Consider the following 18,287-nt stretch of genomic DNA (forward strand, 5'->3'; position numbering starts at 1 on the left):
GGAGTGGAGGGGGGGGGGGGAGGTTTGGGGCAGGGTGGGGCCGGCGGCTCCCCCGGTCGCTGTCATCAGTAGGTTCCAGAGTGAACGGCCCAGAGCAGGTGGGGGGGGATAGGGGCGGGGGGGGGGCTCACATCACGTCTCCCCGGGGGGGGAGGGGCCAAAGGCACTGGGTGGGGGTGGGGTGGCGGGGGGGGGCACGAGGAGGGGGGGGGTTAGGACTGCATCTCGGCCCGCAGCATCCAGGGGAACCAGCAGCAGAAGAGTAGCCTGAGGGCGAGAGGGGGGCGCCGTGGGAATGGGGCGGGGGGGGCGCGGCCCCCACAAGGGGGTCCCCGTGCCCCCCCCCCCCAATGGGGTCCCCTCGCTGCCCCCCCCTCCCCGGCCCCACCTGGAGAAGGAGCTCTCGGAGGCGATGTCCTTGGGGGTCCGCACGGCCGGGAAGTTGCGCTTGGGCTGCGACACTGCAGGGGCACCGGGGGCGCCGGGGGGGGGCGCCGTCAGGGAAAACGGACGCCGGCCAATCAGGGCGAGGGGCCCTCCACCAGCCGGCCAATCAGAGGGGAGCTTCCCCCAACAGCTGGCCAATCGGTGAAGCGCGCTCCGCCAGCCAGCCAATCAGAATGAACTTCCCCCACCACTTGGCCAATCAGTAAAGTTCCCTCCACCAGCCAGCCAATCAGAGTGAAGCACGCCCACACCAGATGGCCAATGACACTCCCGCCACCAGATGGCCAATCAGTGACGCTCCCCCCACCAGCTAGCCAATCAGAAAGAAGCTTCCCCAAATAGCTGGCCAATCAGAATGAAGCTTCCCTCACCAGTTGGCCAATCAGTGAAGTTCCCTCCATCAGGTGGCCAATCAGATTGAAGCTTCCCCCACCAGTTGGCCAATCAGTGAAGTTCCCTCCACCAGCTAGCCAATCAGAGTGAAGCATCCCCTCCCACCAGCTGGCCAATCAGCGCAGACCTGTCCACCTCGCTGACCAATCAGACCCCCCCCGCCCCGCCAGCCAATCAGCAATAGCCTCTCTCTCTCCCCACCAGCCAATCAGCAGTGCTCCCTCACCTCACCGGCCAACCAGCAGAGTGGCCCCGCCCCCTCAGCCCCGCCCACCCCGGCTGCAGCCAATCAGCACGCACCGGTCACCTGCTGCGCCTTCTTCTCGGGGCCGTCCCCCGGCTCCTCCTTGGGGCCCCCGACCCTGGGGGGGGGGGGGGGGGGGGGGGAGAACAGGGGTCACTGGGGTCACCGGGGTCAGGGGCGGGGCCCCCCAGCGCCCCCCGGACCCCACACCCCAATGACCCCATATCCCAATGACCCCAATGACCCCAATGTCCCCAATGACCCCATATCCCAATGACCTCAATGACCCCAATGTCCTCAATGACCCCAATAACCCCATATCCCAATGTCCCCCAATGTCCCCAATGACCCCAATGTCCCCAATGACCCCATATCCCAATGACCCCAATGTCCCCAATGTCCCCAATGACCCCAATGTCCCCAATGACCCCATATCCCAATGACCCCAATGTCCCCAATGTCCCCAATGACCCCAATGTCCCCAATGACCCCATATCCCAATGACCCCAATGTCCCCAATGTCCCCAATGACCCCAATGTCCCCAATGACCCCATATCCCAATGACCCCAATGTCCCCAATGACCCCAATGTCCCCCTATCCCCATGACCCCCATGTCTCCAATGTCCCCCATATTCCCATTGTCCCCATGTCCCCAATATGTCCCATATGCCCCTGTCCCCAATCTCCCATGCCCCAAATGTCCCCAACATCCCCATGTCCCCATAATCCCCATCCCCATGTCCTCAATGTCCCCACCCCATGTCCCCATGTCCCCATGTCCCATGTCCCCATGTCCCTGATGTCCCCATATCCCCAATATGCCCACCCCATGTCCCCGTGTCCCCATGTCCCCATGTCCCCAATGTCCCAACCCCATGTCCCTATGTCCCCACTGTCCCTATGTCCCCGATGTCCCCACCCCATGTCCCCATGTTCCATGTCCCCGTATCCCCAATATGCCCCACATCCCCAAGTCCCCATGTCCCCATGTCCTCACCTCATGTTCCCATGCCCCCAGTGTCCCCATGTCCCATATCCCCATGCCCCCAATGTCCCTACCCCATGTCCCCATGTCCCCTATGTCCCCACCCCACGTCCCCATGTCCCCATGCCCCCAGTGTCCCCATGCCCCCAATGTCCCTACCCCATGTCCCCATGCCCCCTATGTCCCCACCCCGTCCCCATGTCCCCATGCCCCCAGTGTCCCCATGTCCCCATGTCTCCGATGTCCCCACCCCACATCCCCATGTCCCCATGTCCCCATGTCCCCATGCCCCCAGTGTCCCCATGCCCCCAATGTCCCCACCCCATGTCCCCATGTCCCTGATATCCTCATGTCCCCATGCCCCCAGTGTCCCCATGTCCCCATGCCCCATGTCCATGTCCCCATGCCCCAAATGTCCCTACCCCATGTCCCCATATCCCCAATATGCCCACCCCATGTCCCCATGTCCCCATGCCCCCAATGTCCCCACCCCACGTCCCCACGTCCCCATGTCCCCCCCCCGGCACCTCTGCACGCGGGAGGGGGGCGCGAAGACTCCGTGCTTGGGGGGGCAGGAGAAGTAGCGGACCCCGAAGACGGAGCCGTCGTGTTTGCCCCCGGCCGTGTCCAGCTCCACCCCGAACCAGTACCCTGGGGGGGGAGACACGGGGGGGGGGGGGGGGCACGTGAGGGGGGGTGGGGTGGGGTGGGGGGGCTGGGGTCTTGGGGGGGGGTCCCAGGGGGATGTCCCATTGGGGGGGGGGGTGTCCTGAGGGGGGGGGGCATGGTGTGTGTGGGGTTCTTGGGGGATTCGCTGGGGTGGGCCCAAAGTGGGGGGGCCCTATGGGGGGGGTGTTGGGGGGGGTGCTCCAAAAGGGGGGTCCCATGGTGGTGGGGTGGGGTCCTGGGGGGGGTCCCATGGTGGGGGTGGGGTCCTAGGGGGGTCCCACAGTGGGGGTGGGGGTCCTGGGGGGGTCCCATGGTGGTGGTGGGGTCCTGGGGGGGGTCCCAGAGTGGGGGTGGGGTCCTGGGGGGGGGTCCCATGGTGGGTGTAGGGTTCCTGGGGGATTCACTGGGGTGGTCCCAAAGTGGGGGGGCCCCATGGGAAGGGTCTCGGGTGGGGGGGGTCCCTGGGGGAGGGATCCAAAATGGGGAGAGCCCCAAGGGGGGGGTGTCCTGGGGGGGTCCCGTGGTGCGGGGGTGTCTCTTAAGGGGGGTGGTCCCAAAGTGAAGGGTGCCCATGGGGGGCGCCCCATGGGAGGGGTCTCTTGAAGGGGGGGGGTCCCAAATGGGGGCTGCCCCCTGGGGTCAGGGATCCAGGGGGGTGCTGGGGGTCCCGGGGGGGGTCCCAGGAGCGGGGTCTCGAGGAGGGGTCCTCAGGGGGGGTCCCATGGGGGTGTCCCAGGGCTGGGGGGGGTCCCGGGGGGGGGCTCACCGGGGGCGAAGTCGGTGCGCCCGTAGAACCGGGCCCGTCCCGGGCGCTGTCCGGCCACCAGCACCGCGTCCCCCGGGGCCACGCGGCGCCCCTCCCTGTCCAGCCACGCCCCCCCCCGCTTCCGGGGGGCTGCGGGGAGGCGGGGTCAGGCGGGACACGCCCACGCACTGGCCCCGCCCCTCCCTGGCCCCGCCCCCACATGGCCCCACCCTCATTGGCCCCGCCCCCTTGTGGCCCCGCCCCCACATGGCCCCACCCTCATTGGCCCCGCCCCTCCCTGGCCCCGCCCCCACATGGCCCCACCCTCATTGGCCCCGCCCCCTTGTGGCCCCGCCCCCACTGGCCCCACCCTCATTGGCCCCGCCCCCACATGGCCCCACCCTCATTGGCCCCGCCCCCTTGTGGCCCCACCCCCTCGTGGTCCCACCCTCATTAGCCCCGCCCCCTTGTGGCCCCGCCCCCACTGGCCCCACCCCCTCGTGGCCCCACCCTCATTGCCCCCCCTCCCCCGTGGCCTCGCCCTCCCAGGCCCCACCCCCACGTGGCCCCACCCTCCCTGGCCCCGCCCCCTCATGACCCCACCCTCCCTGGCCCCGCCCCCCGGTGCACGTGGGGGCGGAGCCAGCCAGGCCCCGCCCCCTGCCCCCCCGGGGAGGGGGAGGGGGGGGGCACACCTCGCTTGTCCTTGCGCCCCTTGGTGGGGGCGCGGGCTGGGGGCCCGGGGGGGCTGCGGGGGGGGGACGGCGCCAGCGGCTGCTCCTCAGCCTTGGAGATCTTGGAGACGGAGGCAAAGACGCCTGCGGGCACATAGACCAGTAAGGACCAGTACGGACCAGTATGGACCAGTACAGGCCAATACGGACCAGTACAGACCAATGTGGGGCAGTATGGCTCAGTACAGATCTGTTTGTATGGGCCAGTATTGACCCATATAGACCAGTACAGACTGATACGGAGCAGTACAGACCAGTATGGACCAGTACAAACCAGTATGGACCAGTACAGACCAGTATGGGGCAGTATGGCCCAGTACAGATCAGCACAGACCTGTTTGTATGGGCCAGTAAGGAGCCGTATAGAGCAGTACAGACCAATAGAGACCACTGCAGTCCAATACAGACCAGTATGGACCAGTATGGTCCAATATTGACCCTCACAGACCTGTATGGGTCCATAAGGACCAGTACAGACCAGTACGGACCCACACAGACCAATACAGACCAGTATGAACAAGCAGGGGGCCATTAACACTCTGTACAGCCCTAACAGACCAGTGCAGACCCCTATGGCCCAGTACGGACTTGTATGGGGCAATATAGGGCAGTATGGACCAGTACAGAGCAGTGGGGGCTGTTACCGCTCCGCACAGCCCCAGTACGGCCTGGGATGGACTGGTGCAGGCTCAGAGGCACCAGTACAACCCAGTATAACCCAGTACAACCCCGTGTAACCCAGTACAACCCAGTACAACCCCATACCACCCAGCACAACCCCATATCACCCCATATAACCCAATACAAACCCATATAGCCCTGTATAACCCAGTATAACCCAGTATAACCCAGCGCAGCCCCAGCCCACGACCAAGCGCCCCCCCCCAGCGCCCCCCCCCGGCCCCGTACCCTGCTTGGGGGGGCAGATGAAGTAGCGCACCCCCCCGACGCTGCCGTCGTTCTTGCCCTCGGGCTCGTCCAGCTCCACCCCCGCCCACTGCCCGCTGGCGAAGGCCGTGGTGCCGCAGAAGCGCAGGGTCCCCACCTGTGGGGGGGGGAGGGGGGCAGCACCCATGGGTGCCCCTGAAAGCCCCCCCCCCCCCCCCCGTTCCCCCCTCCATGATGGGGAGCAGCCCCCCACACACACACCGGGGAGCAGCAGGAGGGTCCCGGTGGGGGCGGTGCGCCGGGACCCCCAGCAGCCGTGGGTACCCTCAGGAGCCGTTGAGGGCCCCAATAATCCTCTTCTTGCCCCAAAACCCCTCCATTCACCCCAAAACCCCTCCATTCACCCCAAAACCCACCCATTCACCCTCAAACCCACCCGTTCGCCCCCAAACACCGCTTTTTTCCCCCCAACCCCCCCGTACCATGCCCACATTCCCATGCATGGCAGCACGAGGTCACACAGGCACTGGTTGCACCGAGCATGGGTGCTGTTTGCCCCCTGGGTCCCCCAGCACCCATACGCACCCCAAACCCCACTGTGCACCCCAAAACCCCTCCATTCACCCCAAAACCCTTCCATTCACCCCAAAACCCCCCATGCCATGCCCACATCCCCACGCAGAGCAGCACGAGGTCGCACAAGCACTGGTTGCACCCACCATGGGTGCTGCTGCCCCCCTGGGTCCCCCAGCACCCATACGCACCCCAAACCCCATTGTGCACCCCAGAACCCCTCCATTCACCCCAAAACCCACCCATTCACCCCAAAACCCTTCCATTCACCCCAAAACCCCCCATGCCATGCCCACATCCCCACGCAGAGCAGCACGAGGTCGCACAAGCACTGGTTGCACCCACCATGGGTGCTGCTGCCCCCCTGGGTCCCCCAGCACCCATACGCACCCCAAACCCCATTGTGCACCCCAAACCCCTCCATTCACCCTAAAACCCATCCATTTACCCCAAAACCCTTCCATTCACCCCAAAACCCCCCACACCACGCCCACATCCCCATGCATGGCAGCACAAGGTCGCACAAGCACCGGTTGCACCCACCATGGGTGCTGTTTGCTCCCTCGGTCCCCCAGCACCCATACACACCCCAAACCCCATTGTGCACCCCAAAACCCCTCCATTCACCCCAAAACCCACCCATTCACCCTCAAACCCACCCGTTCGCCCCCAAACCCTGTTTTTTTCCCCCCAACCCCCCCGTACCATGCCCACATCCCCATGCATGGCAGCACAAGGTCGCACAAGCACTGTTTGCACCCACCATGGGTGCTGTTTGCCCCCTGGGTCCCCCAGCACCCATACACACCCCAAACCCCACTGTGCACCCCAAAACCCCTCCATTCACCCCAAAACCCATCCGTTCACCCCAAAACCCTGCTTTTTTTCCCCCCAACCCCCCCCTGTACCACGCCCACATCCCCACGCAGAGCAGCCACCGCTGCGCCCCGTCCCCATATCTCCCCATCCCCATAACCCCCCCCGTCCCCATAACCCCCGGTGCCCATATCCCCCCCCGCCGCACCTTGCCGCCCTCGATGCGCACGCGGTCGCCCAGCTGCAGCCCGAGGCAGAGCAGCATGAGGTTCCCGGGCAGGTTGTCGTAGTTGGGCAGGGTGACGCGGGGCAGGCTGCAGCTCAGCGGCACCGCGTCCAGCAGCAGCCGCCGCAGCTCCCGCGCCGCCAGCGCCGCCTCCGCCTTGTCCAGGGCCATGTCCGTGGGGTCCGGCACCACCTCCGCCGCCACCTGCCCTTTGCTGTTCTGCGGGGGGGGGGGGGGGGGGGGGGGGACACGGGACGGGACGGGGACGCCGCACAACGGGGAGGGTCCTAAACGGGGCGGCCGGTCCCCCCCCGCCCCCCCGGCACCGCTGAGAGCCCCCCTAAATCCCAGTAGCCCCGTTCCTCCTGGGAACCCCAGGGCGATGCTCCCGGTTCCCCTCAATATCCCAATGCCCTAAAGCCCCCCCCCCCCCCCAAGCCCCCGCTGGTACCCCAGTGCCCCCCAACATCCCAAGACTTCCCACAGCCCTCAGCACCCCAATATCTGGCACCCCAATTGCCCCCCCATACCCCTCAATCCCTCCAAATCCCAATACCCCCAGCACCCCCAAACACCCCTAAACCCCCTCAGTACCCCAATACCCCAATGCCCCCAGTGCCCTTAACACCCCCAGTACCCCCCCGTACCCCCAACGCCCCAAATCCTTCCCCACACCCCTCAACCCCTCCCGGTGCCCCCAGTGACCCAGTACTTCCAACCCCCCCCAGTGCCCCTCAATACCCCAATGCTCCCAAAAGCCCCAGTGCCCCCAGTGCCCCCAAAACCTCTGAGCCCCCCAATACCCCATTTCCCTCCCCAAAGCCCCCCAGTAATCTCAATATCCCCAATACCCCTCGGTATCCCCATGCCCACAATAACCCCAGTACTCCCCGGTCCTCCCAGTACACCCAGTCGCTCCCAGTACTCCCAGTACCCCACTGCCTCCATACCCAGCAATACCCCTCCATACCCCAGACTCCCCAGTATCCCCATTAACCCCAAAGCCTCCCAGTCCCCCAATGCCCCCGGTACTTCCAATACCCAATAAATGCCCCAAATACCCCTCGATACCCCCAACACCCCTCGATATCCCATATCCCGATACCCCTCAGTATCCCCAATACCCCAAATATCCCACTACTTCCAACACCCACAAATACCCCAAATACCCCCCAACACCCCCAATATCCCCCATGTCCGCATACCCTCGGTGCCCCAATTCCCTCAACGTCCCCAATCCCTCCCAAACCCTCCAGCACCCCAAACACCTCAAATTCCCAAATACCCCCCAATGCCCCTTAATGCCCCCGATCCCCCCAGCACCCCCAAACACCTCAATATCCCCAATACCCCAATGCCCCAAATACACCCCGATTCCCCTTATTGCCCCCAGTCCCCCCAGCGCCCCCAAACGCCTACATACCTCCAACTTCCCTTAATGCCCTCAATCCTTCCCAATCCCTCAGCACCCCCAAAACACTTCAATACCCCAAATACCCCCCAATACCACTTAATACCCCCAATCCCCCCAGTACCCCCAAAGCCCTCCATATCCCTTATGCCCCCAACACCCCTTAATGCCCCAATCCCGCAGCACCCCCAAACACCCCAATATCTCCAATTCCCCCAATATCCTTTAATGCCCCCGATACATCCCAATCCTCCCAGCACCCCCAAAACACCTCAAAACAGCCAGTGCCCCCCAATATCCTTTAATGCCCCAATACACCCCAATCCCTTCAGCACCCCCAAACACCTCCATATCCCCTTAATGCCCCCAATCCCCCTAAATACCCCCAATCCACCCAGCACCCCCAAACACCTCCATAACCCCTTACCGCCCCCAATCCCCCCAGCACCCCCAAACACCTCCATATCCCCTTACTGCCCCCAATCCCCCTAAATACTCCCAATCCCCCCAGCACCCCCAAACACCTCCATATCCCCCTAATGCCCCCAATCCCCCCAGCACCCCCAAACACCTCCATTTCCCCTTACTGCCCCCAATCCCCCCAGCACCCCCAAACACCTCCATATCCCCTTACTGCCCCCAATCCCCCTAAATACCCCCAATCCCCCCAGCACCCCCAAACACCTCCATATCCCCTTACCACCCCCAATCCCCCCAGCACCCCCAAACACCCCCATATCCCCTTACTGCCCCCAATCCCCCTAAATACCCCCAATCCCCCCAGCACCCCCAAACACCTCCATATCCCCCTAATGCCCCCAATCCCCCCAGCACCCCCAAACACCTCCATATCCCCCTAATGCCCCCAATCCCCCCAGCACCCCCAAACACCTCCATATCCCCCTAATGCCCCCAATCCCCCCAGCACCCCCAAACACCTCCATATCCCCTTACTGCCCCCAACCCCCCCAGCACCCCCAAACACCTCCATACCCCAACCACCCCGTAAGGCCCCCCCGGCGCCCCCCGGCCCCCCGCAGCCCCCGCCCCGTGCCCGGTACCCGCAGGGCCGGGTCGGCGCCGTGCTCCAGCAGGCAGCGCACGGCGCCCAGGCACAGGTTGGAGGCGGCGATGTGCAGCGCCGTGCCGTGGCTGAAGTCGCTGCAGGTCGAGTGCAGCACTGCGGGGGGGGGGTGTCGGGAAATGAGGCACGGCCCACGGGACCCCCGCGCCCCGTCCTCCCAGGGGGACCCCAAAACCCTGCTCTGAGGGGACTCTGGTGTCCTCCCTCTGGGGAGCCCCGTGTCCTATGGCCATGAGACCCCCAATAGCTCTCTCCAGGGGACCCCGATGTCCTTCTCTCTGGGGATCCCAGTGTCCTACACCCAAGGGACCCCAACATCCCTCCCCCTGGAGACCCCAATGTCCTTCCCCAGAGGACCCCAATGTCCTTCGCCAGGGAGACCCCAACATCATTCCCCAAAAGACCCCAGTGTCCCTCCCCCTTGTGATCCCTGTGCCCTACGGCCAGCGGACCCCAATGCCCTTCCTCCAGGGGACCCCATTGTTGTATGGCCAGGGACACCAACATCCTTCCCCAGAAGACCCCAATGTCCTTCCCCTAGGGAACCCCAGGGTCCTACACCCAGGGGACCCCAATGTTCTTCCCCAGAAGACCCCAACGTCCTTCCCCCAGGGGACCCCAGTTGTCCTACACCCAAGGGACCCCAAAATCCTTCCCCAGAAGACCCCAATGTCCTTCCCCTAGGGAACCCCAGGGTCCTACACCCAGGGGACCCCAATGTTCTTCCCCAGAAGACCCCAACGTCCTTCCCCCAGGGGACCCCAGTTGTCCTACACCCAAGGGACCCCAAAATCCTTCCCCAGCAGACCCCACTGTCCTATAGCCAGGGGACGCCCCCGTCCTTCCCCCTGGGGACCCCAATGTCCTTCCCTAGGGGACCGGGACCCCCCACCCCGTCCCCGTCCCCGCGGGGGGGGGGGGGGGGGCGCACCTCGGGGGGCGGCGGCGCGCAGCAGGGTGCGGATGAGCTCGGGGACGTCGAAGTAGGCGGCGTAGTGCAGGGCGTTCATGTGGGTCCAGCGGCTGCGCAGCGTCACGTCCCCCCCCAGCGCCAGCAGCCGCGTCGAGAGGCGCACGGCCGCCGCCGGGTCCCCTGCGGCACGGGGACACCGGGCGTGGGGACGGGGACACGGGGACGGGGACATGGGGACACCGGGCGTGGGGACGGGGACACCGGGACAGGGACATGGGGACACCGGGCTGGGGACATGGGGACAGCGGGACGGGGACATGGGGACACCGGGATGGGGACATGGGGACACCGGGCGTGGGGATGGGGACACCGGAACGGGGACATGGGCACACCGGGATGGGGACGTGGGGACACCGGGATGGGGACGTGGGGACACCGGGCGTGGGGACGGGGACACCGGGATGGGGACATGGGGACACTGGGACGGGGACATGGGGACATGGGAACACCAGGATGGGGACATGGGGACACCAGGATGGTGATATGGGGACACTGGGACAGGGACATGGGGACATGGGAACACCAGGATGGGGACATGGGGACACCGGGATGGTGACATGGGGACACTGGGACAGGGACATGGGGGCACTGGGACAGGGACATGGGGATGGGGACATGAGGACACTGGGACAGGGACATGGGGGCACTGGGACAGGGACATGGGGCAACAGGATGGGGACATGGGGCATCGAGATGGGGACATGGGGACACTGGGATGGGGACACTGGGATGGGGACATGGGGACACCGGGACAGGGACATGGGGACATGGGAACACCGGGCCGGGGACATGGGAACACTGGGATGGGGACATGGGGACACCTGGATGGGGACATGGGGACACTGGGAGAGGGACACGGGGATGGGGGGATGGGGACACTGGGATGGGGACATGGGGTACCAGGATGGGGACTTGGGGTGCTGGGATGGGGACATGAGGACACCAGGACGGGAACATTCAGATGGGGACATGGGGACACCGGGACAGGGACATGGGGCACCAGGATGGGGACGTGGGGCATTGGGATGGGGACATGGGGCATCGAGATGGGGACATGGGGACACTGGGACGGGGACATGGGGACACTGGGATGGGGACACGGGGCACCAGGACAGGGTCTCCAGGACGGGGACATGGGGACACCGGGATGGGGACCCCGGGACAGGGACACGGGGACGGTGGAAGCGGGGATAAGAGATGGGGGGGACACCACGGAGCTGGGTGGCACGGGGACAACGGGGACCGCCGAGGGGCTGAACCGTGGGCGCCCCCCCCCCGCCCCCTCCCCGTGTCCCCCCGTGTCCCCCCCGCGTCCCCCCCCACCCCCCCGCGCCCCCACCCACCCACGCCGTGGGCGCCCGCCTTGCAGGCGTAGTGCAGCAGCGTCATGTCCGTCAGCCCGTCGCGGTCGTTCACGTGGCAGCCGCGGCGCAGGATCTGCCCGGGCACACCAGTTACCCCCAGTCACACCAGTTACCCCCCCTAGTCACACCCCATAGCACCCTGCCCCCCATGGCACCCTGAACCCCCATAACACCCTGACCCCCCAGCACCCTGCCCCCCACAGAGCACCCTGACCCCCCCATAACCCCCTGCCCCCCATAACCCCCTGCCCCCCAGCACCCTGACCCCCCCCAAGCACCCTAACCCCCCCTCCCAGCGCCCTGACCCCCCTCCCAGCACCCTGAACCCCCCATAACACCCTGACCCCCCCATAACACCCTGCATCCCCCAGCACCCTAACCCCCCAGCACCCTGCCCCCCCAGCACCCTGCCCCCCCATAACACCCTGCCCCCCCATAACACCCTGCCCCCCCATAACACCCTGCCTCCCCCAGCACCCTGACCCCCCCCCAAACACCCTAACCCCCCCCCAGCACCCTACCTCCCCCAGCACCCTGCCCCCCCAGCACCCTGACCCCATAACCCCCTGCCTCCCCCATAACCCCCTGCCCCCCCAACCCCCTGCCCCCCCCCATAGCACCCTGACCCCCCCCCCTGCCCCCCGCCCCCCCTGGGACCCCCACCTCGTTGCCGATGACGTCGACGTTGTGCTGCACCTGGGGCACCCACTGGCGCAGGATGGCGAAGAGCTGCGGCACCGTGGTGCGCGGGTCCAGCAGGATCTCCCGGCACGCCGCGTCGTTGGGGTCGAAGAAGGTGAAGGCTGGGGGGGGGGGGGGTAGGGGGGGGGGGCACAATATTGGGGGGGGGACACACACCCACAATATGGGAGGGTGGGGGGGAGGGGCACCCCGCGGTGCACAACCCCGTATCAGCCATCAGAGAATCTCCACGCTGGGGGTGCCCGGGCTGCCCTGGGCAACCCCCCCGTCAGTGCTGAGCGGGTCCCCAGGGACCCCCAGGGTATGGGGACTGTCCCCAAGGTGGGGGGGGGGCGGGGGGGGAGGACCCCAAAGAGTGTGGGGGACACCCCCACGGCGCACAACCCCGTAGCAGCCATCGGAGAATCCCCCTGGGTGCCTCCGAGCCCCCCCCCCCATGAGGGTCCTTTGCCATGGAAGGGGTCTCTGTCCCCGTGGGGGGGGGAATCCCTATTTGGGGGGGGGGGTGGTCCCCATGGGGGGTCGTTCCACAAGGTGCACAGGGGACACCCCAGTGTGCACAACCCCATAGCAGCCATCAGAGAATCCCCCCCCTTCAGGTCCCCCAGCATTCCGGGGGGGGGTCCCCTGTGCCCGGGGGGGGTCCCTGTGCCCCCCCACATGGCCCCGCATCCCCCCTCAGCCCCATACCCCATAACCCATATGGGGTACCCCATATGGGGGGGGGCGAATTCCCCCCCCCCCCTTCGTGATGGGGACGAGGGGCGGGGGTGCCCCGTGCCGGGCTGGGGGGGGGGCTCAGCGGGATGGGGGGGGCTCAGTGGGGTGGGGGGGGGCTCAGCGGGATGGGGGGGCTCAGTGGGGTGGGGGGGGCCCAACGGGACCGGGGGGGGCCCAGTGGGGTGGGGGGTGGGCTCAGTGGGGTGGGGAGGGCTCAGCGGGGTGGGGGGGGCCCAGCGGGGTGGGGGGTCTCAGCGGGGCCGGGGGGGTCTCAGCGGGGTCGGGGGGGGCTCACCGTAGTCCTTGGGCAGCGGGGCGGGGGCCGCGGGGTGCACCACCGGCTTCTTGCGTCGCTCCACCACGGGGCTGGGGGGGTCGGGCGGCTGCGCCCCCCCCGCCGGGGGGTCCCCCCCGCGCTCCTTGGTCATGGCGACGGCCTGGGGGGGGGGAAAGAACGGGGGGGGGGGACGGGGCTGGGACCTCGGGGGTCCGGGCACCCGCCCCAGGTGGGGATAAAGGGGATTTTGGGGGGGGGGGGGAGAGGGGCACCCCTGTGGGGTGTGGGGGGTGGGATTGGGGTGGGGGGGGATTGAGGATGGGATTGGGATTGGGGTGAGGATGGGGATGGGGATGGGGATAGGATTGGGATTGGGATTGAGGATGGGATGGGATGGGGATGGGATTTGGGTGAGATGGGATGAGATGGGATGGGATGGGGATGGGATTGGATGGGATGGGATGGGATTGGGGTTGGGATTGGGGTTGGGATGGGGATGGGATAGGATTGGGATTGGGATGGGATGGGATTGGGGTGAGATGGGGATGGGGATGAGGATGGAATTGGGATTGGGATTAAGGATGGGATGGGATGGGATGGGATTGGGGTGAGATGGGATGAGAAGGGATGGGGATGGGGATGGGATTGGATGGGATGGGATTGGATGGGATGGGATTGGGGTTGCGATGGGATTGGGATGGCAGATGGGATGGGATAGGATTGGGATTGGGATGGGATAGGATTGGGGTGGGGTTGGGGATGGGGATGGGATGGGGATGAGATGGGGATGGATTGGGATTGGGATGGGATGGGGATGGGATGGGGAGAGAATTGGGGTGGGATTGGGGATGGGATGGGATTGGGAGGGGATTGGGGTGGGATTGGGGATGGGATGGGGTTGAATTGGGATGAGGATGGAATTGGGAGGGAATGGGATGGGGACAGGAACAGGGATGGGATGGGGATGGGGACGGGATGGAATTAGGATGGGGATGGGGTGGAATTGGGATGGGGATGGGATGGGGTGGAATTGGGATGGGATGGGGAGGGGAGGGGTTGGGATGGGTGGAATTGGGATGCAGATGGGGATGGGATGGGGTTGGGATGTAGATGGAATTGGGATGGGGACGGAATTGGGGGTGGGGATAGGATGGGATGGGGATGGGGTGGAATTGAGATGGGGATGGGATGGGGACAGGAACAGGGATGGGATGGGGATGGGATGGGATGGAATTAGGGTGGGGATGGGGTGGAATTGGGATGGGGATGGGGATGGGGATGGGGATGGGGTGGAATTGAGATGGGGATGGGATGGGGACAGGAACAGGGATGGGATGGGGATGGGATGGAATTAGGATGGGGATGGGGTGGAATTGGGATGGGATGGGATGGGGGTGGGGGTGGGGAAGGAATGGGGTGGGGATGGGATAGGGATGGAATTGGGATGGGATTGGGGTGGGGATGGGGATGGGATAGAGATGGGAATGGGATGGGGATGGGATGGAAACTGGGGTGGGGATGGGATGAGTAAGGGACGGGGATGGGGTTGGGATTCGGATGGAATTGGGATGGGGATGGGATTGGGACGGGGGTGGAATTGGGGGGCAGATTGGGATGGGGATGGGATGCGGACGGGGCGGGGATGGGGTTAGGAAGGAATTGGGATGGGGCTGGGATGGGGCTGGGATTGGGATGGGATGGGATGGGATGGGGATGGGATGGGGATGGGGATGGGATGGGATGGGATGGGATGGGGATGGGGTTGGGATGCGGATGGGCTGGAACCGGGCCGCAGACGGCCCCGGGCCGGGGCTGGGAAGGAACCGGGCCGGTACCGGGCCGGGCGCTGGGCACCGCACGGGGGCTGCGGGGCCGGGGCCGGGCCGTGCCCTCCCCTCCCCCCCCGCCCCCCCTCTCCCCTCCCCGGTTGCGATCGGGCCGGGCCGGGCCGGGCCCGGTGGTGCCCCCCCCCCATCCCCCCTCCCCCCCCCCCCCGCCCCGCTCCCCCCCGGTACCTGCCGGGGACGCGGCCGCCGGGCTGGGCTGGGCGCTGCGCGCATGCGCGGCCCGCCCGGGGGAGGGCGGTGGGGGGGGGGGCGGGGGCGGGGCTGGGGGGGGTATAGGGGCTATAGGGGGGCTATAGGGGGGCTACGGGGGCTATGGGGGCTATGGGGGGTGTAGGATCTATAGGGGGCTATGGGGGCTATAGGGGCTATAGGGTCTATGGGGGCTACAGGGGGGCTATGGGGGGGCTATGGGGCTATAGGGGGGCTATGGGGGGGCTATGGGGGCTATAGGGGGGCTATGGGGGGCTATAGGGGCTATAGGGGCTATGAGGGCTATGGGGGCTATAGGATCTATGGGGGCTATGATGGCTATGAGGGCTATAGGGGCTATGGGGACTATAGGGGCTAGGGGGGCTATAGGAGCTATAGGGGAGCTGGGGGGCTATAGGGGCTTTGGGGGCTATAGGGGCTATGGGGACTATAGGGGCTATACGATCTATGGGGGCTATAGGGGCTATGGGGGCAATAGGAACTATGGGGGCTATGAGGGCTATGGGGCCTATAGGGGCTATAGGATCTACGGGCTTGGGGGGGCTATAGGATCTATAGGGGAGCTATGGGGGCTATAGGGGGGCTATGGGGGCTATAGGATCTATAGGGGAGCTATGGGGGCTATAGGGGGACTATGGGGGCTATAGGAACTATGGGGGCTATGAGGGCTAGGGGGTCTATAGGATCTATGGGCTAGGAGGGCTATAGGGGCTATAGGATCAATGGGGGCTATAGGGGGCTATATGGGCTATGGGAGTGTGGGGGCTATAGGATCTATGGGGGCTATGAGGGCTATAGGGTCTATGGGGTCTATAGGGGCTGTAGGATCTATGGGGTTATGGGGGCTATGAAGGCTATGGGGTCTATAGGAGCTATGGGAGCTATAGGGGTTATGGGAGCTATAGAGTCTATAGGGGCTATAGGGCTTAGGGGGGCTATAGGATCTATGGGGGCTATAGAGGCTATGGAGGCTATAGAATCTCTGGGGTTATGGGGGCTATGAGGGCTATGGGGTCTATAGGAGCTATGGGAGCTATAGGGGTTATTGGGGCTATAGGGGCTATGGGGTGTATAGAGGACATAGGGCTTATGGGGGCTATAGAGACTTTAGGGGCTATACGGCTTAGGGTCTATAGCATCTATGGGGGCTATAGGGGTTAAGGGGGCTGTAGTGGTTGTGGGGGTTAAGGGACCATGGGACCTATGTGGACATGGGGGCTATGGGGACTATAGGGGCTCTGGCAGCTATGGGGGCTATAGGGGTTAAGGGGGCTGTAGTGGTTGTGGGGGTTAAGGGACCATGGGACCTATGTGGACATGGGGGCTATGGGGACTATAGGGGCTCTGGCAGCTATGGGGGTTATTTGGGGGCTATGGGGACTATAGGGGCCACGGCATCTCTGGGGACTATGGGTAATATAGGGGCTATAGGAGCTATTTGGGCTATGGGACTGTAGTGCTGGAGGTTATGGGGGGGGTGTAATGGGGCTGAGGGGGTATGGGGGCTGCAGAGCAGGTGTAGGGGCTATATGCCATGAGGAGCACCTACGGGGGCTGTAGGGGACAAGAAGAAGCTATAGGGGCTACAGGGGTCAAAGAGCAAGTTTGGAGGCTATAGCGGCTGCAGAGCAGCTGTAGGGAACTATAGGGCGCTATAGGGGACAAGGAGCTGGTTTGGGATCCGTGGAGCTGTATGGGCTGCAGAGCATCTATAGGGGCTGAGAAGCAACTATAGGGGCTATAGGGGAATATAGGGGACAAGGAGCAACTATGGGGGCTGTGGGATCCATAGGGACTGCTGAGCAGCTATGGGGGCTATAGGGTACAAGAAGTAGCTATGGGGCCATAGGAGCTGCAGAGCAGCTGTAGGGGTTATAGGGGATGAGAAGCAGCTACGAGGGCTATAGGGGACTACAGACGACAAGGCGCCGCTTTGGGATCCGTGGGAGCTACAGAGAAGCTATGGGGGCTATAAGGGACAAGAATCAGCTATAGGGACTATAGGGGACGAGGAGCAGCCTTGGGGGCTATGGGAGCTGCAGAGCAGCTATAGGGGACTATAGGGGCGAGGGGCAGCTATTAGAACCGTGGGGGCTGCAGAACATCTATAGAGGGCGTGCAGGACAAGCAGCAGCTATAGGGGCGATGGGAAGCTATAGGGGCCGAGGGAAGCATAGGGGCTGCAGAGCAGCTATAGGGGGCTGTGGGGGCTATAGTGGCCCACGAGCAGCTATAGAGGCTCTGGGAGGGGCCTATAGGAGCTGGTCAAGGGCTATAAAGGACCAGGGGCAGCAGCGGGAGCCGCAGAGCACCTATGGGGACCTATAGGCTCCGGGAAGGGGCTTCTATAGGGGAACAGTTCCATAGGGGCCCGAGGGCTCTCCAGGCAGCTGCGCGGGGGGGGGGGTAGAAGGCAGAGGGCAGCTATAGGGGGCTGGAAAGAACCTATAGGGGGCGGGGAGGAGTTAGAGGGTCCGCAGAAGGGCTGGCGGGGGGGCGCCCTGGGCTGTATGGAGGCTATAGGGGCAGGCCGGGGAGCGGCTATAGGGGCAGGGAGGCCGCAGGGACCTAGGGACGGACACAAGGCAGCGCCCCCCCCCCCCCCCCCCCCGGGATCTATAGGGTACGGGGGCAGGCCCCCCCCCCAAAGTATCTATAGGGTACGCCTCCCCCCCCAAGGATCTATAGGGTACGGCCGCCCCCCCCCCCGGATCTATAGGGTACGGGGGCGCGGCCCCCCCGCCCCCCCCCGAGGGCAGCCCCCCCCCCCCCCCAGGATCTATAGGGTACGGGGGCAGGCCCCCCACCCCCCAAAGATCTATAGGGTACGGGCCACCCCCCCCCCCAAGGATCTATAGGGTACGGGGGCACGCCCCCCCCCCCCCCGGGCTGGGTGTCACACGCAGACCCCCCCCAGGCGCTTTCCGTCCTTTATTAAGGGGGGGGGGGCACACACACACCCCCGCCCCCCCCACTT

At 65.3% G+C, this 18,287-nt stretch overlaps 1 protein-coding gene across 1 annotated transcript; it reads right to left on the reverse strand.

Moving 5' to 3' along the window:
* Positions 1-132: 132 nt before the first annotated feature.
* On the reverse strand, positions 133-15,330 carry CLIP3 (CAP-Gly domain containing linker protein 3). Its single transcript, XM_083853290.1, has 14 exons — positions 15,269-15,330; positions 13,272-13,413; positions 12,218-12,357; positions 11,534-11,627; positions 10,149-10,310; positions 9,195-9,313; positions 6,705-6,941; positions 5,129-5,264; positions 4,181-4,303; positions 3,507-3,635; positions 2,599-2,722; positions 1,141-1,202; positions 389-461; positions 133-267 (listed from the first exon to the last, which is right to left on the reverse strand). Exons 1-14 carry the CDS (start codon positions 15,311-15,313, stop codon positions 213-215), a joined length of 1,641 nt encoding a protein of 546 aa, XP_083709416.1. The 5' UTR covers positions 15,314-15,330; the 3' UTR covers positions 133-212.
* Between the last annotated feature and the right edge of the window lie 2,957 nt (positions 15,331-18,287).

Source organism: Anser anser, assembly GCF_964211835.1.
Source record: "Anser anser genome assembly, contig: HAP1_SCAFFOLD_733, whole genome shotgun sequence".
NCBI lineage: Eukaryota > Metazoa > Chordata > Aves > Anseriformes > Anatidae > Anser > Anser anser.

What these genes read in the sequence shown, in the direction of transcription:
- CLIP3 (XM_083853290.1), bottom strand. Translation starts at nt 15,313, where the DNA reads ATGCGCGCAGCGCCCAGCCCAGCCCGGCGGCCGCGTCCCCGGCAG. An exon ending in TGCGCATCGAGGGCGGCAAG is followed by an intron (nt 5,265 to 6,704) that starts GTGCGGCGGGGG and finishes CCCCCCCCACAG; the next exon opens with GTGGGGACCCTGCGCTTCTG. An exon ending in TCCGAGAGCTCCTTCTCCAG is followed by an intron (nt 268 to 388) that starts GTGGGGCCGGGG and finishes TCTCGCCCTCAG; the next exon opens with GCTACTCTTCTGCTGCTGGT.